At 53.9% G+C, this 18,445-nt stretch overlaps 3 protein-coding genes across 3 annotated transcripts; 1 reads left to right on the forward strand and 2 right to left on the reverse strand.

The window, feature by feature from the left end:
* Positions 1-205: 205 nt before the first annotated feature.
* PIGX (phosphatidylinositol glycan anchor biosynthesis class X) lies at positions 206-5,885 on the reverse strand. The gene is made up of 6 exons (XM_053986954.1): positions 5,802-5,885; positions 5,185-5,248; positions 4,633-4,765; positions 3,676-3,889; positions 1,814-1,914; positions 206-776 (listed from the first exon to the last, which is right to left on the reverse strand). The coding sequence occupies exons 1-6, from the start codon at positions 5,866-5,868 to the stop codon at positions 633-635; spliced, it is 723 nt and encodes a 240-aa protein (XP_053842929.1). The 5' UTR covers positions 5,869-5,885; the 3' UTR covers positions 206-632.
* Positions 5,886-6,026: 141 nt separating this feature from the next.
* Positions 6,027-8,829, forward strand: CEP19 (centrosomal protein 19). The gene is made up of 3 exons (XM_053986956.1): positions 6,027-6,134; positions 7,869-8,030; positions 8,300-8,829. The coding sequence occupies exons 1-3, from the start codon at positions 6,044-6,046 to the stop codon at positions 8,659-8,661; spliced, it is 615 nt and encodes a 204-aa protein (XP_053842931.1). The 5' UTR covers positions 6,027-6,043; the 3' UTR covers positions 8,662-8,829.
* A 3,600-nt stretch (positions 8,830-12,429) lies between these two features.
* On the reverse strand, positions 12,430-16,863 carry NRROS (negative regulator of reactive oxygen species). Its single transcript, XM_053986925.1, has 4 exons — positions 16,733-16,863; positions 15,913-16,023; positions 15,337-15,460; positions 12,430-15,102 (listed from the first exon to the last, which is right to left on the reverse strand). The coding sequence occupies exons 1-4, from the start codon at positions 16,747-16,749 to the stop codon at positions 13,144-13,146; spliced, it is 2,211 nt and encodes a 736-aa protein (XP_053842900.1). The 5' UTR covers positions 16,750-16,863; the 3' UTR covers positions 12,430-13,143.
* Positions 16,864-18,445: the final 1,582 nt, after the last annotated feature.

Here is an 18,445-nt window from a genome sequence, read left to right on the forward strand (position 1 = left end):
ACATGTGGCTTTGGCAGCACTGGGGGAATGGTTGGACTCAATGATCTTAGAGGACTTTTGCAACCTTAATGACTCTGTGACTCTAATTAGGCCAAGAGCAGCCAATCCCTCAGAGTCATTAGGATGGGAGAGATTATTAACATGTCCCAGGTGGGCACAGAATGTCTCTTCACAAATTCATACATAACCCATCTGCACAACAAGCTTAAAATTCAGAAATTTTAATGATTCAATAATGTATTTCATACCCTTAATAACCAATCCCTGAGTCAAGAAATACAAACACCTCTGCAAGAAGCAGCACTGTATTGAAAGCAGGCTCTGGGCCAGGAGGGAATAGGAGCCCCAAACCCACTCCTGATTGCTGCCTCATTGCCCACAGCAGTGTTTTCAGCTTTTTGAGGCGTTTTCCTACTCTCCCATCTGCTTTGGACATTGACAACACACCCAAAATGTCTTCTGGGCTGTGGAAGGCATTTGTAAGCATTATGAGCCAAAGGAACTATAATCCTTATGGGACCCTTGCACCCCCTAAGATACAAATAACAGCAGAGCAGGATCCATTCAGGAGCCCAGTGTAATCTGCAGCTGGTCGTGCTGGATGGAGGTCAGACATTCCACACTTCCTCAGGTCACTGCGAGAAGTGTCCGTACTTGCAGGCAGCAGCGAGGATGAGGCCAGAGCAGAGCCCTGTGGTGAGCAGGGTCAGGGCACACACCAGGGAACTGTGCTCCCTGAGCCCCACAGGAACCCTCAGCATCGATTCCTCATATGCCTACAAAGAAAAATAAATCTATAACACTCATTTGAGCTGTTTCTTTTTGACTGCAACCAAGAGCATGAGGAACCAGACCCTGATTTAATTAGCCCTTGGCTAAAGCTTCTTCTGAGATTCAATATCAGAACCAGGATGGGACATCTCCTTTTAATTCACAGCCACTGCTGCACTGCACAGCTCAGGAAATGGATCTGCTGCCATCTGTAATCCCTGGATCTCTGCTCCTACTCCAGCCACTGAGGGTATGTCTGGAATGCTGCATGGAGAGCAGCTCCCAAGGTGAGCTCAGATCACTAAGTGAACAACCATTTGTTTTTTTCATTGATACAGGGAGCTGCAAAATGTTTATGGACGACAGCTACAGACGTACCAGTGGTCTGCATGTATCTTAAATATAGGAAGGACACGTGTTACAACAACAACAGACTATTTTATTAGAGAAATTAGTCTAATTTCTGCATCTCTACACTACCGTGGCACTTTGGAACATCAAACACAATTGTTGGCCACACTAAAGATCCAATTTTCCTTGGTTTTGAGCACAATAAGAAATTTCACCTTTTCCTAAGCACTTACCCAACCAGGTAACAACCAAGCAAACAGAAGTGGCCTTTTTTAGGATGCTACTCCTTAAATCTTACAGTTTTACCATTACTTTAGCTAGATTATCATCTTCCACCTTGCTATTCCTCTGAAGCACCAACATTGTAAAGACTTTTCTTAATTTGGCCAGTGCCAATTATATCCTAGGATTCCAAGTAAACTAGTAAGGAAAAAAAAGAAAAAAGAGTCAGAAGAGCAGCCATGCTAAAGGCCAGAAGAGCACAATCCCTGTAAACACAGCAGAAGGGCAGGATGATCCCCACTAAAAGCCAGTCAGAAAGGAAAAAAGGAGCCTGACAAAGGGGGAACCACCCAGCTAGTTTGTTAATTATTAATTACTGTTAGGAAATAATCCTAAAAATTAATCCTGAAAGGTGTTAATCACAGAAAAAAGGTAGCAGTTGTTAAAAAGAACCAGAGGGAAAACTCACGGGTCTGTGTTTTGTGGTGTGCCACTGACAGGGACTGCTGGTGTCAGATGAGCAGGGAGTGTCCACTTCAGCAGGTTCCCAGCACTCTGCAGACAGGTGACCTAGGGAAGGCATTCCTGCATCACCAGGAGCCAGGCAGGATAAGCAATCAGCCTGCAAGTTTTTTTTTTCCAAATAAGGGATCTTTTCCCCTACAACAGCTCAACAGAATTTATTCCCTGGGAGCCAAGTGGTGAAACACCTCTGCATGGCCAAAGTGACGCCGGGCAGTCTTTGCTGTGGACTTTGCAACTCTTCCCTTCCTGATACAGCAGGTACCCAAGAAGGAATCTCACCTGTGTGGTATCTTGACCCTTCTGCCCTTATCAGGGCAAAGAATTCCTGGTTAGCCTGCAGACCCCTCAACTTTAGCCATGTAGTTAGAATTTTTCCCCAGAATAACTAAGTCCCCAAAATAAGTAAGGCCATTTCTCTTCTTGGCCTCCTGTCAGCACACAAAAGATCTCCCTTCCAATACTTCAAAACCTTCCCCATTAATCATTAATAATAAATGTTTTCCTGTTCATAACTAGTAAATGTACCAGGAAGATTTAACACCCCTTTTTTAAGTGACCAGGTAGTCCTGCCTGTCCCTATGCTTATCCCAGAAAATCATTGCTGAAATTATGCACAAGTAAAGAAAAAGGAGTTGAAAATCATTAGTGTGCTTGACTTGGCAGGAATGATTTTGTGAAGGGACACAAAATTTGTAACAAAAATATAGGATTTCATTGTTCACATAACTTGAGATATTAATTGTAGTGGATACCAGGTTCTTGTTTCACCAGAGTTTGAGACTCCAACCATTCCAAGCTTCAGGCAGTTTCCTACATTCCCCCTTTATATAAAGGGAATGCAGCAACAGTGTTAGAAGCCATCTGAATACTTTGATTACTCTGAATAGGTGACAGTGGCTACTGAACACACCCTGCACAGCTCCAGCTGCCAAGGGAAAAGTGGTCAGAGCAGGGGGCCTTTGGCAAACCAGGCCCTGCTGGGATCCTGACAAACACGGATCATGACAACTGCCACGTCTTCCAGCTGGAAGAGCCCAAGCAGCACAGGGGTACAATGGCAGCAGCACAACACAGGGCAGTCTCTGACACAGAGCACTCTCTGACATCCCCCTGCCTTTCATTCTTCCCCTGTACTCGGCGCTGGTGAGACCACATCTTGAGTGCTGTGTCCAGTTCTGGGCCCCTCAGTTTAGGAAGGACACTGAGATGCTTGAGCGCATCCAGAGGAAGGCAACGAGGCTGGAGAGGGGCTTGGAACACAAGCCCTATGAGGAATGTTTGAAGGAGCTGGGGTTGTTTAGTCTGGAGAAGAAGAGGCTCAGAGGTGAGCTCATTGCTCTCTACAACTCCCTGAAGGGAGGCTGCAGACAGGTGGGGTCAGTGTCTTTCACCAGGCAGCACTGACAGAACAAGGGGACACAGCCTCAAGCTCCGTCAGGGAAGGTACAGGTTGGATATTAGGAAAAAAATTTTCACTGAAAGAATAATAAACTACTGGAATTGTCCTCCCAGGGAGGTGGTGGAATCACCATCTCTGGATGTGTTTAAAAAAAGACTGGACATGGCACTTGGTGCTATAGTCTAGTTGAGGTGTTAGGGCATAGGTTGGACTTGATGATCTTAAAGGTCTCTTCCAACCTCATTATTCTGTGATTCTGTGTGATTCTTTGGCCAGCACTCAGCCAGGAAGACAACAAGGTCTTTATGAGGGCCACGCCTTCTGCTTATGTTCATGCAACTACCAAGAGCTCCATCTCAGACACAACCAGATTCGGGATTGCCCAAGAGCATCAATGAGAATCTCACTGTGGCAGCAGCACAGCAGCACCTCCGGGCTCTCCAGAACCACCGAGGCCTCGTGTGTCCCCCGGGCCGGCCGGTGGTACCGCGCGTGCACGGGCACGGCGGCGCGGAAGCAGCGGGAGCAGCGCGCGTCCGGCTCCAGGAACAGCAGCAGGACAAGAGCCCTGGCCAAGTACTCGGGAGCCTCCACATCAATGACATCAGGAAACAACACTGCCTGCAAGCAGGGAGAGACACAGGAGTGGTTGTGATGGAAATCAAAAACCATTTCCCTCCCTCATTCTAACACTGAGATGGATTCTGTGGTCAGGATGATCAAGTTGGGAATTCCAGCCTTAAGCTGTTCCAAAATACCTTTTCAAGACTGTCTTCAAGGAGTGACTCCTATGTGTGAAAAGCTCACAGTGTCACTGTGCCTACAGCCAAACCTGTAAGGTGTCAGCAAGGCCAGACCTACACCTCAGGCATGCCAAGGGCAGGAGCTGCCCACAGCCTTTGCACCCATGTTTTAGACCAATTAAGCACCTAAGCAGATAAAAGCCACAGCCTTTGCACATCTCTCTGGTGTGAAGCAAAGACTGGACAGCAGCACAGAAAGCTGGGATGAAAACAAAGCTGCTCAGTCCAAACACACAGCACGTGACTTAGAGCTCACCAGTACCTCTTTGGGGGTTTCCCTTCCACCTTCTGAACCTGAGGCCCTTTTACCACAGCTGATCACCTGAGACTAAGAGAGGAGCAGCAGCTCCCTGGTACATCACCTGTGTGAGAGAGTATCAGCAGCACCAGGGGATGCCAAGCGAGCTGAGCTGCAAGGAGACACCAGGAAGATTATATGGCTTGGCACCTCCTTCCAGGAATTAATCACCTTGTTTCAACGAGCCACACAATGACCAGACATTACAAGTCCCTGAGTCCTTACCTGACTCACTGCCAGCCTCCTGGTGCTGGGGCCATTACCTTTGTCAGATTGTGCTGCTGCAGCGTTGCCAGCTCGTAGGGATCCACGTAGATTCCCGGCGGCAGACGCATTTGAGCTGCCACTGCACATCCTCCTGCATCCTCCCCCAGCTCCACCTTCACCAGCAGGTCCCTTCAAACAGCAACAGGAGCAAAAAATTTACACTCACACCTCAAAAGTGTGGCACAAGACCCCCAAGAGATATTTCTCAGATGAGATGAGCTCTCACACCAAGTGCAACTAATTCTGATCACACTTCCCTGTCCAGCCTTCTTAACCTCAACCCCACATCCATGGCCAAAATGAAGTTTCACTTCTTTGTTAACGTCTCAGAACCACCACTGGCCTCCACAAAAGTTTTAGAAAGGGGTCTCCTATTTTCCCTCCACTACAGCTTGTTAATCCCTTGATCCTGTTAATACATTCCTGATATGTGCCCAGGGATCATGACCCAGGGAGTTGATACAACTGCACATGAAAAGAAGAGAGGCTTCTTCCAACAGAAAATCCCATGGCACGTTATGCTGATGGAGGGCAGGGTGAGGACTCACCTGTGAAACCCCTCTTTCAGGAGCTCCTGTGTGACAGTGGTGTCCCGACAGGCTGCCTGCACATCTAAGGTGACACAGAGACAACAGTGTAACAGCACAGCGACCACAGCGGCTGGAAAAGTTTTATAACTCACGAACGCCTCATCTGCAAACCCTCTCCCAGAAGAAGGGAAAAAGCAACTGACTGTGATCAAAGCAGAACAGATTTCTTGGTGTGGGTTGGAAGAGATCTTAAAGCCCATCTTGTTCCAACCCTCAGCTCTGAGCAGGGACACCTTCCCCAAGACCAGGGTACTCCAGGTCTGTCCTTGAACACTTCCAGCCACAGCTTCTCTGGGCCAGAGTCTCCAGACCCTCACGGGGAAGAATTCCGTCCCAGTGTCCCATCTAACCCTGCTCTCTGGCAGTGGGAAGCCATTCCCCCCTGTCCTGTCACTCCATGTCCCCAGTCCCTCTCCAGCTCTCCTGGAGCCCCTTTAGGCACTGGGAGGGGCTCTGAGCTCTCCCTGAATCCTTCCCTTCTCCAGGTGAACACCCCCAGCTCTCCCAGCCTGGCTCCAGAGCAGAGGGGCCCGCCGCGCCCTCCTTTCCCGGCGCGGTTCCCCGCGGGCACTCACGGAGGGCGCAGAGCAGCGCGCCCAGCGCGGCCCCGGCCCGCACCGGCTCCCGCCGCCCGCCCGCCATGGCGGCCCGCTCCGCACGGCCCGCGCGGGCTGCCCCAGCGCCGCCTGACCGCGCGGGGCCAGCCCACCCCTTGCTCCGCGGCGCCGTGCCGCGCAGGCGTTAGTGAGGGCAACCCGAAAGGGGCCTTCGGCGGAGGGGGCCTTCACCGCTGGGGCTCGGCGGCGGCGGCGGAGCCATGGCAACCGCCCGGAGAGGCGGGACCGGCCCGGGGGAGGAGCGGGAGCAGCAGGAGCAGCAGGAAGCAGTGGCTGCCTGCGCCGCCCGAGGTGAGGGGACGTAGCGGGAGTGTAACGGAGACAGGGAGTCCCTGGAGCGGGGCCAGCGGAGGCTGCGGAGATGCTGAAGGGCCTGGAGCATCTCCGTGCCCAGGAAAGGCTGAGGGAGCTGGGGCTGCTCAGCCTGGAGAGGGGCCCCAGCTGAGAGGGGCCTCAGCCCTGGCTGTCCCTGTGTGTCTCTGGCTGTCCCTGGGAGTCTCTGGCTGTCTCTGGCTGTCCCTGGCTGTCTCTGGCTGTCCCTGGCTGTCCCTGCCTGTCTCTGGCTGTCCCTGGCTGTCCCTGGCTGTCTCTGGCTGTCCCTGGGAGTCTCTGGCTGTCTCTGGCTGTCCCTGGCTGTCTCTGGCTGTCCCTGGGTGTCTCTGGCTGTCTCTGGCTGTCCCTGGCTGTCCCTGGCTGTCCCTGGGAATCTCTGGCTGTCCCTGGCTGTCCCTGCCTGTCTCTGTCTGTCCCTGGCTGTCCCTGGCTGTCTCTGGCTGTCTCTGGCTGTCTCTGGCTGTCTCTGGCTGTCCCTGGCTGTCTCTGGCTGTCCCTGGCTGTCCCTGGCTGCAGGAGGGGCAGAGCAGGGCCCGGGCTCTGCTCTGGGGGCCCAGCAATGGCACCAGAGCCACGGGCAGGGACTGAGCCCAGAAGTTCCACCTGCACATGAGGAAGAACTTTCCTGGGCAGTGACAGAGCCCTGGACAGACCCCAGAGAGGGTGTGGAGCCTCCCTCACTGGAGATATCCCAGAGCTGTCTGGACACGGGCTGTGCCACGGGCTCTGGGATGGTTCTGCTGGAGCAGGGAGGTGGCCCCAGGTGACCGCTGTGGTCCCTCCCAGCCCGGCCCATCCTGGGAGAGGCAGGAGGGACCAACCCGGCCGTGCCCCGCTGCCCTTGGAGCTCAGGGTTCGGGCCCCCCGGGCCGCTGGTGCGGCAGAAAAGCGGCTGTGAGCGGCGGCGGGCGCTGGCCCGGCCCCGAGCCGCGCCCGGCCGTGCTGCCGCCGCGCTCTGCAAGCCGCCGGTGACGCCGGCAGGGAAGGGCTCAGCCCGGGTTACCGGGAGATCCAAACGCTCTTTGCCGCACATCCGAAGAGCTGCTCTCGTTTGTGTTTCTCGTCTTCGCAGAATCCCGGAATGGTTTGGGTTGGAGGGACATTAAAGCTTCTCTCCTTCCACCCTCTGCCATGGGCAGGGACACCTTCCACTACACCACGTTCCTCCAAATCCCGACCAACCTGGCACTGGAAATTTTTCATTTTTAAGGACATTACTGCATGTTTGAACTCTTTCCTGTGTGATTTTTTACAAAGGAGGAAGTGTTTCCAATTCTGCCTCAAAGTAGCTTTTCAACATTAATGTGATTTTTCTTGATGTGGAGAAACACATTGTTTTTTTGGGGTAAAATATGTTACTTTGCCTTACTGCAGTCTGGAAATCACCTTTATGTTTGACATATTTTCACTCATTTAAAACCAATTTTTATTGGTTTTAAACCAACAAAAATATTCGTTTCTAACCAATTTATTTTATTCAAAATAAAAGTAACACCTGCACTCAGTGATGTCCACTGAGCTGGGAAACAGGATGTGCAACAGATTTGAATTTAATTTCATAATTAATTTCCCTGAGCTTTACGGCCCATTCTGACCCAAACCACTCTGGGGTTCTGCGATTTTGCTGAACTCCTGACAGAAAGAGCAGCCCTGAGAGACTCTCCCACGTGCTTTCCTTTCCCCTGTTCCCAGGGAGCGCTGCTGCGCGCTCGGATGGAGCCGCGATGACTTTCAGCGCGCAGAAATGCGGGATCTGCTTCCAGCCCCCATCCATCATCCTCATCTACAGAGACAGCAGCCAGGACAAGACTCGCCAGCGCATCATGCCCATCAGGAATTTCTCCAAGTTCTCAGGTGAGGGGATACATTCCTGCCTGCATTCATTCAGTCTTTTCCTCCAGCTGCATGCAGAGGAACCCATTGGTAGCAGCACCTGAGTGCCCTCCTAGCAGCGTGCAGGGAGGGGCTGTGCTGGGGTAATGTTGTCTCTCCGAGGAGCCCAAGGCTACATCTCAAGCTGAGCCTGGAGGGTTTGGAGAGACCCCTGGAGAGGGTTTGGGAGAGGATGTGTCAGTGGGAGGAGGTTTGTTGGAGCTGCAGGTGCCTGTGCTGGCTCTCCCCAGACTGCAGCAGGGCTGCCGAGGAGCTGAAGAACAACCCTCGGCACAAGGCCTACCTGGAAGGGGTCTCGCTGCGCCAGCTCCAGAAGCTCTACAGCTTGCTGAGAGGTCATTTGGAAGGACAGAGCCTGGCTGAGAGCTTGGAAAAGTTTCAGCAGGAAGAGACCATTGACCCAGAGGAGGATATGAACAAACTGGATGACAAGGAACTGGCCAAAAGGAAGAGCATCATGGATGAGCTCTTTGAAAAGAACAGGAAGAAGAAGGATGACCCTGACTTCGTTTACAACGTTGAGGTGGAGTTCCCACAGGATGAGCAGCTGGAGTCCTGTGCTTGGGACATGGAGTCGGATGAAGAAATCTGATTCCAGACAAAGATGGGCAGTTCAGAGACAAATCTCAGTGTCCCAGCAGAGAGAACAATGTCATCACATGTTGGCTCAGGAGAGCTTGAGGTGCCACAGCAATCCCAGGCTTAAGTGAGCTTTGTTTAAGAAGCCAGACTTGATTAAATGGAAACTGCATAGCTGAAATTGTTGGCTGGTTTTAGTCTTTTCCTACATGAAATAATTTTAAATTATTTAATCTTTCAATTTTTTACCTTTCAGTCAGTTTTGGCTGAAAGTTAAATATTCATGTCCTGAGGACACTGTTAAAGCTGTACTGTACAAATAGGGTGACTATTGTTGCCTGCTGGGAAGTTAAAGATGTATCAGTCATTCTGGATAAATCAACTCTGCATTGAGAATATTACTCTCACATTTCCCTAGCAATGCTTAAATCTTCAGTTTTAGCTTACACAAAAATAAGTCCTTACATGTAAGAGAAGGAATGTCTTGAAAATTAATTCGTCTTGAAAGTACTTTTGAAAACACACTGATTTCAAACTGCTTCAATGGGATGATTGGATCCTTACACTCCTGGGTGATGCTTCCTCATAAGTGCTCAGTTCTGGGAGAATGTGCTTAAAGTATCTGAAAAAACAGAGTGGTAGAAGGTCAAAGGCTGGGGGTGATTCTAGAGTAAGACGAACTCGTCCCACTGAAGGTTTTCATCCAGCTGACTACCTTGGCTGGTCTCTACTAGATCAGTCCTGCTCTCATGTAAGATCTGGAGGACTAAGATTAGGATTCTTTGGGAAATTTTACAACTCCAAAAGCTTCCTGGGTTTTGGTTTTCTGAACCCAGGCAGCTGTGAGGGCTGTGGGCGAGATGAGCCTTCATCCCAAATTGAGGGGCCTCAACAAACTGCTGCCTGACATAACTAAGAGGAGTGGCTGGAGGAGCAGCTGGAAGAGCTCTCCTCCTACACCCTAAAATGAGTCACTGCTGTGAAAGACATGGAGCAAGTGTCAGTTAAACCACAGTGCTTTGCTGTCACTGGAGAGGATGAGGGAGCTCACACTTGGCCAAGGGGGTCTTTAGTCAGGAGAGAAATGAAAGCTGAGGCCTCACTTGCCATAATTAAAATAATGTAAAGGCTGACTCAGCTCTCCCAGGACCGGAAAGGGTGTGCAGGGGTCTGGCACAGCCTTGCCTCAACAATTGCAACATAACAACACAGAAGGATCTCCCAGTTGGGAGGGAGAGGGTCCCTGGGAGCCTCTCCTCCACTTCCAGCCTCATCCTGACCAGGACATGGCCTGTGCCCAGCCTCAGGCATGGCCTCCTCTCCAATGAGGGCTACGTGAGGCCAAACGAGCGCCTGGATTGTGAGGTTCCTGCTGGCCCGTTCCTCCAGCCCACCCCAGACCTTCAGCAGGGAGCCATAGTGGTCTTCCCAGTTTGGGATCCTCTGGGAGCTTGACAGGAAAGCACTTCACAGCCAGCTTTAGATCATGCATATAGACATGAAATGGGACAGATCCCAAAACAGTCCCCTCAGCAGCCTCCTGATAGAGCACATCCTACCAGCCACAGCCCTCTGCACTTCACTCCCACTGATCCTGACCTGCCTGGCTGCCCACCAATCCAGACTGTGACAACTGCATTTGCATGGAGAACGTTGTGCGACTGTCCAAAGCCTTGCTGAGGCACACGGAATCCACCTCTCTCCCTTTGCCTACAGATCCATCCATTTCATCCTGAGAGGAAAGCAGGTTGGCCAGGCATAACCTAGCCTCAGCAGTCCATGCTGACTTCTTCCAGCCACCCTCTTTTTCTAGAACTGTCTCCAAACAAAGAACAGTCATTCCACGGTTTTCCCAACAAGAAGATGTGTGGTATTCACATTCTCTGAACAGAGACAGACAATCTTTCCCAGGATTTTTCCTGGGAAGTTGTGAGATGCAGTGAGAAAGCTCAGAGAAAGAAGAAAATAATTCTTATCTCTATTCACTGCTCCTGTTGTTTGGCACACTGGAATGCGTTATGGAGATCACTTACCCAAGAGTGATTTGTTAATTGGACACTGGTGATGGTTGTTTGGATTGATTGGCCAGTTGGGTCAAAGCTGTGTAGTGACTGTCTGGAGACAGTCACAGGTTTTCTTTAGTATCTTTTTAGTATGATATAGTTCTAGTATAGTATAGTATTAATGTAATATAATTTAGCTTAATAAAAGCAATTTATTCAGCCTTCTGCAGCATGGAGTCAGAGCGCGTTATTCCCCGCGCAGGGGGGTCGCACTGCTCCGATAAAGGTGACTGCCCTGTTGCTCTCTAGGATGGCCTTTTGGCCATTACTGAAGCTGGGTGAGACCCTTGGGTTCTCCAGTCACCAAGGACCTTCCCTGATCACCATGGCCTTGCAAAGACAGTGAGAGCAGCTTTGTAAGGACACCTCAGAAAGTGGAATCTCCTCTTGCTGCCCAACATCCCATTCACATCACAGCTCCAGGTGAGCCATGGCTTTCCAGGCGCCGTGATCAGGGAATGCTGAGTATCCCCATCAGCTCCATACAATTAAGAATCCCTCCTTTTTATCCATGCCCTGGACAGTGCCAGGTGCCTGGGTTCCTCCCTGTGTGTTCTCCCACAGCTGCACCCCGCACCCCACGCCGGATGGAGCAGCAGCATTGGCTGTGGAGGTGGGGAAGGACACGCGTCCCCCTCCAAGCCCAGCCCCAGCCCCAGGGAGAGGGGAGCTCGCAGGGGCACCCGCTCACCCTGCTGGTGGGGAGATGCTGGAATGCAGCTGGGGGACGGTGCTGGGATGTATTTATAGGTCACTGCTGTCCCCCAGGGTGCAGCTTACGGGCAGAAGAAGGGTTGAAATAGGCTGAGGGATTCCCCAGTTGGGGCCTGCTTTGGTTTTGGCTATTTCAGTCTAAAATTGGGGCAGAAAGCGGTCATTTCCGAGCCAGATCTGACAGATGGGTTTCCAGAGCCTGTACTGCACTCAGCCCCAGTGGAGCTGCTGGCTGGTCTAGCAGGGTCTGACCCATCCATTTTCCAGCCTTGCACAGCCACCAGCCACGCCAGTCTCCCCCATGACCCCAGTCCCACACCCGTGCCTGGGGCGGGTTTGCCCTGCTGCCAGCCTCGGCTCCCCCTGCCTGCACCATCCCCGGCATCCTCCCGGCTTCAGGCCAGTCCTGGGCATCTTCCTCCACAACTCCACTGGGCTTGATCCCCGGCACGCCCCACATCACCGACTGAGCCCGCCCACACCCAGGAAAGGATAAGCCCCCAGAATTACCACTCCAACGCTGCTGCACACTTCCCTGTGCCCTGTTCCCATTAAACACATTTCACTAGAAAAATCCCAACAGTGCCACAGGAATAAAGCCACTCCAGTTCTCAGAAGGGCTTTTGAGTTAGCACAAACCACCATCACTTCTCCTTTCGCCTCAGTGACCCCCGAGGAACAGAGCAGCACTTCCCCAGGTAGTGCTTGCTGCCCTGGGAGAGGCAGAGCTGCTGGGAGCAGAGCTGAGTGGAGGAAACCCCCGGGCACTGCTGGAGCGGCCGCCCGCAGGAGCGGGGCTTGCACAACAAGGAGGAAGGATTTCTCTTGTGTCCTTTGTATGTTTAATCCAGCAGTCACTGGAGAAACACAAATCCATGATAAAATATCGCCGAGGTATGTAATTTACTCTCCTGCTTTTCAATTGATATTGTTGCGACTTGGGCTGTTTCTAATGGACTTTACTAACCCAAACTGTGACTTAGTGAAGAAACAACACCCCAAAATGTGTCTTTCAGCCCTGCTGACAACGCCTGTCTTTATCAGTACACACACATGTTGCATGATCAGGGTTGCCTGTGAGTTTGGCAGTGCTGGCAAGAGCAGTGTGGAAAGCTGTCGCTACAGAGCTTTCCACAGTGCCCAGGTGATGTTTGCTCCAGCCTGGGGCACTTTGTGGAGGCTGGTTGCAGATCTGGAAGAGATTTTGAATTGGCTACAGGTGGGAATAAATAAAAGGAACTGCCGGAAGGTGTGGGGGGGAAAGCAGTGCTGGAGAAAATTGTCACAGAATCCCAGAATGGTCTGGCTTGGAAGGGACTTTAAAAACCCATCTGGTTACAACACCTTCCTCTAGATCAAATTGCTCCAAGCCCACTCCAGCCTGGCCTTGAACACTTCCATGGATGGGGCATCCACAGATTTTCTGGGCAACCCGTCCTTTCAGCCAAGGAATGTTTGATGTCGTGTCCACTCAGCTCTCACCAACCCCAGCTGAAGGTTTCTGCTGAAGACACGTTCCTTGAGGATTCCCAGCGCTCCATCACCAGACACAGCCCTCACCCTTTGGGTACCGTTAGGGCAGGAATGGCAGCTCTCCCAGCACCTCCTGTCCTGTATCCATCAGGTTTCCATCTTGACCGCCTCAGAGGGGTTATCACCTGTACTCCTGACCACCTCCTATTATTGACTATTCCCGAGCCCTTCCTCTTCCTCAGCCATTAGTAAGGGCTGGACACGCCACACCGGGTTTTCACCATTTTCAGCAGCTTCTCCTTGAGCATGAGGAAGATGACGACGAAGGCCACCAGGAGCGTCAGGCCGGTGGGCAGAGCCAGCACCAGGTAGAGCAGCGCCAGGTCGGCCGTCTGCCATCGGCAGCTGCGCAGGACGGGCTCGGGCAGCGCGCCGGGGCTCAGCGCGCGGGAGCCGTGGCTGCAGGTCACCTCCCGCCCGTCGGGGACGCGCAGCCCCTCGGCCTGCTGCAGGGCGTCCCACCAGCCCAGCGTGCAGCAGTTGTAGGGGTTTCGGCTGAGGTAGATCTCCCGCAGGCTCCTCCCCAGCGGCACCTGCACCACGTCCAGCGGCAGCGCCGGGAGGCAGTTGTCCCGCAGGTCCAGGCTGCGCAGCCTCAGGGTGCCCAGCGAGGTGGGGAACGCAGCCAAGGAATTCCCGGAGAGGTCCAAGCGCACGAGGCTATTCAGGGCAGAGAAGTCCACGGCGGTGGAAGAGAGGCTGGTGTTCCTCAGAGACAGCACCTGCAGTGTCAGGACAAGGTCTTGCAGCCACCCCAGGTCCCCAGACAGCGCCTGGCGGTTGTCAGAGAGGTCCAGATGAATCAGCGATGTCCCCTGGAAGGGGCGGCCGCCCATGCCCTGCAGACCACAGCCGGCCAAGGAGAGATGGGTCAAGGTCTCCACGCCCCTGATGTCCACGCAGGCGAGACTCTCGGCCTCACCTGGCTGGGGACAGAGGTGAACCCGGTTGCGGCTGAGGTCCAGGGTAGTGATCTTCCTGGTGTGGGTGAAAATCCCGGGAGGAAGAGCCTGCAGCCTGTTGGTGCTGAGGTTGAAGAGCTGCAAGCTGGGCAGGATGTCCCCAACGCCCACCTTCACCCCCAGCTCCACCAGCTGGTTCTGGCTGAGGTCCAGCTCTGTCAGCATGGCCAAGGGGTCCTCCTCCGACAGGTGAAATGCCTCCAGGCAGTTCTGGTTGAGCTTCAGGTGGGTCAGGGCAGGCATCTGGGCCAGGAAATCATCTGGCAGACCCCAGACCTCGTTCTGGCTCATGTCTAGGAGGCGCAGGGAGGAGAGGTTGCTGTGGCAGAGCTCGTCCCAGAGCCTGACCGTTGTGATGTTGGTGGAGTTGCCATCAATGATCAGGAACTGCATGGTGACGTTGGCCAGGGAGGTGCCGTTGGGGAGACGCTGGTAGAAGCTCATCCTGTTGTCCTGCAGCAGCAAGGAGTGCAGCTTGCTCCTCCGGGGCAGCACAGGGAAGAACAGGAGGCGGTTGTGGGACAGGTCCAGCACCTCCAGCTCAAAGAGGTCATCGATTTCCAGGGTCAGAAACCACTCAATGACATTGTTGCTGACATTGAGCACCCTGAGCTGGGTCAGGCCAAACCCCACCAGACACGGGAGGTAGTTGTAAGCTATGTTGAGCCTCTGCAGCCTCTGCAGCCCTTCGAAAGCATTGTCAATCTCAAAGATGTAGTTCTTCTCCAGGTTCAGCTCCAGCAGCTCTGTCAGGTTTGTGAAGATGGATGAGTCCAACCTCATGATGATGTTCCTGGCCACAGACAGGGACTCCAAGGAAGAGAGGTTTGAGACTAAAACTGATACCATGTCCTCCCTGAGCTGGTTTCCAGCCAGATCCAGCATCCTCAAGGCCGGCAGAGCAGAAAGGGCAGCGGCTGTCAGCGAGTAGTTGGTGAAGAGCAGGTTGTCTGTCAAGGAGAGCACCTCCAGGCCTTGGCTGCTGAGGAAGGCACCGGGCTCAATGAGCTCCAGCCGGTTCCTGGTCAAGCTGAGATGCCAGAGCTGGTGATACAGGAGCAGAGAGGCATTGCCCAGGACCTGGATAGTGTTGTCATCAAGAAACAGCTCCTCAGTATCGCCTCGAAGGTTTACTGGGATGGAACTCAGCCATCTGCCAGTGCAGTCCATGATGCTCTGCACCTGAAGGAAGATGAGAATATATCACACCACCATGGGAGACAGGAGATGAAGAGGGAGAAGTCTGGGGAGCACAGTAAGGGGGGAGGAGGCGGCTCTTTGGATGTAGCCTTGGCACACCAGTCCACTCCAAGCCAGTGGCTGGGATGGAGAAGGTCTGGAGATGCTGAGTTGCCTGGGCTTTGCCAGGCAGGACCAAGCACTCAGAGGGGTGAGGGTTCACAAGAGAGGACTTACAAGCTCACAGCCCCCAGGAGATGGTGCCCAGGCTGCATCCATCCCGCTTCCCCATCCCACTGCCAGGAGGAGAAGAAGCAGGGAGAGACCAGGGAGCGGGGCCTCCATCTCAGTGGCGGCACTCCTGTGGAGAGGGAGGCACAGGTGAGGAGGTCAGAAGCTGCAAACTGTTCACCCCAAAAGGCCCAGGTGATCTGGGCTACCAGGAGCTGCCCATGGAAGAAGGGGCACAAGGCTTTGGCACTGAGCCCACCCACCCCAGCAGAAGCCCTCGTGGGGCTCCCCCAGTTTGAGCCTGGAAGGCAGGGGAAGAGCAGGGACGGGGGTGGCAGCTCAGTCTCAACGCACAGGGGAAGGCACCGTCACTGCTGCACAGCTGCTCGTGAAGGCCATTGAGCTGCATCCTTCGAGCAGGGTGTCAGCCCAGCTGGGCTTGTATGTCCCTTCTTGGCACCAAACAGTCCCCCAGGGGACACCAACCAACCAACCCCCACCAAGTCCCCCCAGTGTCCATCCCTGCTGGGGGCCCTTCCAGGGAAGCAGAGGCTCTCCAGCAGGAGCTGCCCCATTACTGACCTGGTGGGACCGGAGCTGACGGCATTTGCATCTGGGGAAAAGCTGAAACTCAGGCAAATGAGCAGTGAGGGCTCGGTGAGTGTTTGACACACGGCACTTTCACACCTGCCACTGCATGAAGGAGAAACAGGGTTATTTTGGGCAGCCCAGGTAGCCAGAGCCTCGCAGCACAGAGGGAGCAGGGCATGTCCTGGGCTGTCTCCTTCCTTTGGACAGCCAAAGTGTTGAGCTGGTGCTTTATCAAAGCAGGATTTATTATGCTGGGGGAGATGGAGAGGTAGTCCCCTTTCCCCAGGCTGCAACTGACACACAGCACCTTTTGCCCTCTCAAGTCCTTGGAGTCCAGCAGCAACTCATACCCAGGCACAGTGGCAGGAGAGGGACCCTGCTGTCCTGGACCTTGGTCCTGGCTGCACCCAAAGAACACCAGTTTTGATTCTGGCTCCTGAACCCCTCTGTAGAAGCTCCCACTTTCCTTCACCCAGCTCAATCTTTCTCGGCTTCTTCCAACACCAGAAGCACCTCCATCTTCCCAGTGCTCCCTGGAGCTGGTGGGATGGCATCTGTCCAGCCAGGAGAGGAGCCAGCAGCCCCAGCAGGAAACCCTTGCCCGCAGCCCTACACCAGAGCCCACATCCAAGAGCTCTGGGAGCTCCCAGCGTGCTCCCAACCCCTCACACCAACCCTGGCATGGGCCCACACAGCCACAGCTCTTCGAGCATGGGTGCTAGTGACACACAGCCAGCACGGGTCCCCAGACTGGCACAGGGAGCCCCCATGGTGTTTCCCCCAGCACAGGTATCGGGGGGCAGTTACTCACCGCGTGGAACAGCGCATGGGCTTTGGCACGGTCCATACTGCAGCCCCTCAGCCGTGCTCAGAGGGGTCCTGGGGACAGGGCTAGGGGTGTCCACGGGGTCCGTGTGCCACCCAGGGGGTCTGTGTGCCACCCGCCGGGGCCGTGTGCCACCCGCCCTCTCGCTGAGCACCAATATAGCCTTTGCGGAAGGAGCCAACGGAAACTGCAGTCACATGGAGGCAGCGAGCGCGGCCCGGCTCTCGCTTACTGCTCGCAGCACTCCCAGCCCGGGTCATGCACTCACACACGGCAAGGAGGAACCACGGGGCCCACAGGCAGCGAGGGGTACAGGCCGTCACACAGCTCCTGGGGACAAGCCAGCACTGGGAACAAGCCTTGCATGGCGACTCCTCTGCACAGCTCCAGCAGCAGAACCCCCGCTTGAGGTTTCAGCTCACAGAGGTGGTGACCGGGGGTGGTTCTGCCCTGCACAGCCATGCCATCACTGCTGCAGGATGGAGAAATGCCACCCCTGCATGGCACCTATTCCCTCTGTGTCACTCCAGACCCCTCTTGCCTCCAAGCTCAGGGGTTTGACAGGAGCCAAGGGATGTGCATCCTGTGGGGGAAGAAGGTGCTGTTATTTCCTGTTGCATCCCAAGCCAAGGCTGGACATGTCCCAGATGTTGAGTCTCCAGTAACTTTGGGATGTCAGTGCCTGTCCCTCACATTGTCTAAATGAGATTCAGAACGCTCCTATCCCCCTGCTCCCAGACCTTTGGGTGTCCTGGGGCTGCTCGGGATTTCAGCAAAGCCAGCACCCAGGGCCCCAAGTCAAAACCACCCAGATGCAGGGACCTCCTGAGTGCTAGTCCCTGTGTGAAAGTCAGCAGAAATGGCTTTTCCTGCAGCTGCCAGGAAACGAAGATCCACATTTCCAAGGCAATATGCACAGGGAGGTCCCCTTCCTCCTCAGCCCCATCTACCCCTGCTCTTCATCTCCCCACTCCATGTCTCACCCTTCCCAGAGTCCTCACACATCCCCAAGTTCCCTGCAAACCCATGGAAAAACTTGGCCCAGATCCACCTAGCTGGGAAAGGGTTCAAAACTATGGAGAAAGGATCCAGCCCTGCAGCAGGACCCTGCAGAAATCAGCAGGTCCATGCTCCACATGCCATGTGTTCCATGGTGCCCATGGGATATTTGCAGAGTCGGGATATGAGCTGCCACCCCACATGGCCCCCAAACTCCTGAAACCAGCAAAAATGACCAGGGAGATACTTTTCTTGCCTTCCCCCTAAATTTCATTTCTTCTCTGGGAGGAGGCTGACCTCTCCCTTGTCACTCACAAAAAAGCCCTGTGGTTTCATTTCCTCCATTTTCAAGGAAGTTTGATGTATAAAAATCAAGAAGGAGAAGAGAGAAGCAAACAGGAGTGGCAGAAGCTCGCAGAAGGGCAAAATTCCCATGGCATTGCTCAAGGGCACACAAAAGGCTGAGACCAGCTGATGACCACAAACTCCTCATCCCAAACCCTGCCACGAGCCCACACTCAAACCCCTCACCTGGTGCTTGGAGACACGGGAGCTGACAGAGCTGTAACACTTGGGCATCCTCAGCCGTGACCACACTCCGCCCTGTGGATTGGGAGCTCTGGGAGATCTTCTGATGAGATTTCTTTTTGTGATGCCCTGGGGGTCAAACCAGCTTCCTCCTGCAGCCCAGCAGGAACC

Source organism: Vidua macroura, chromosome 10 (assembly GCF_024509145.1).
Source record: "Vidua macroura isolate BioBank_ID:100142 chromosome 10, ASM2450914v1, whole genome shotgun sequence".
NCBI lineage: Eukaryota > Metazoa > Chordata > Aves > Passeriformes > Viduidae > Vidua > Vidua macroura.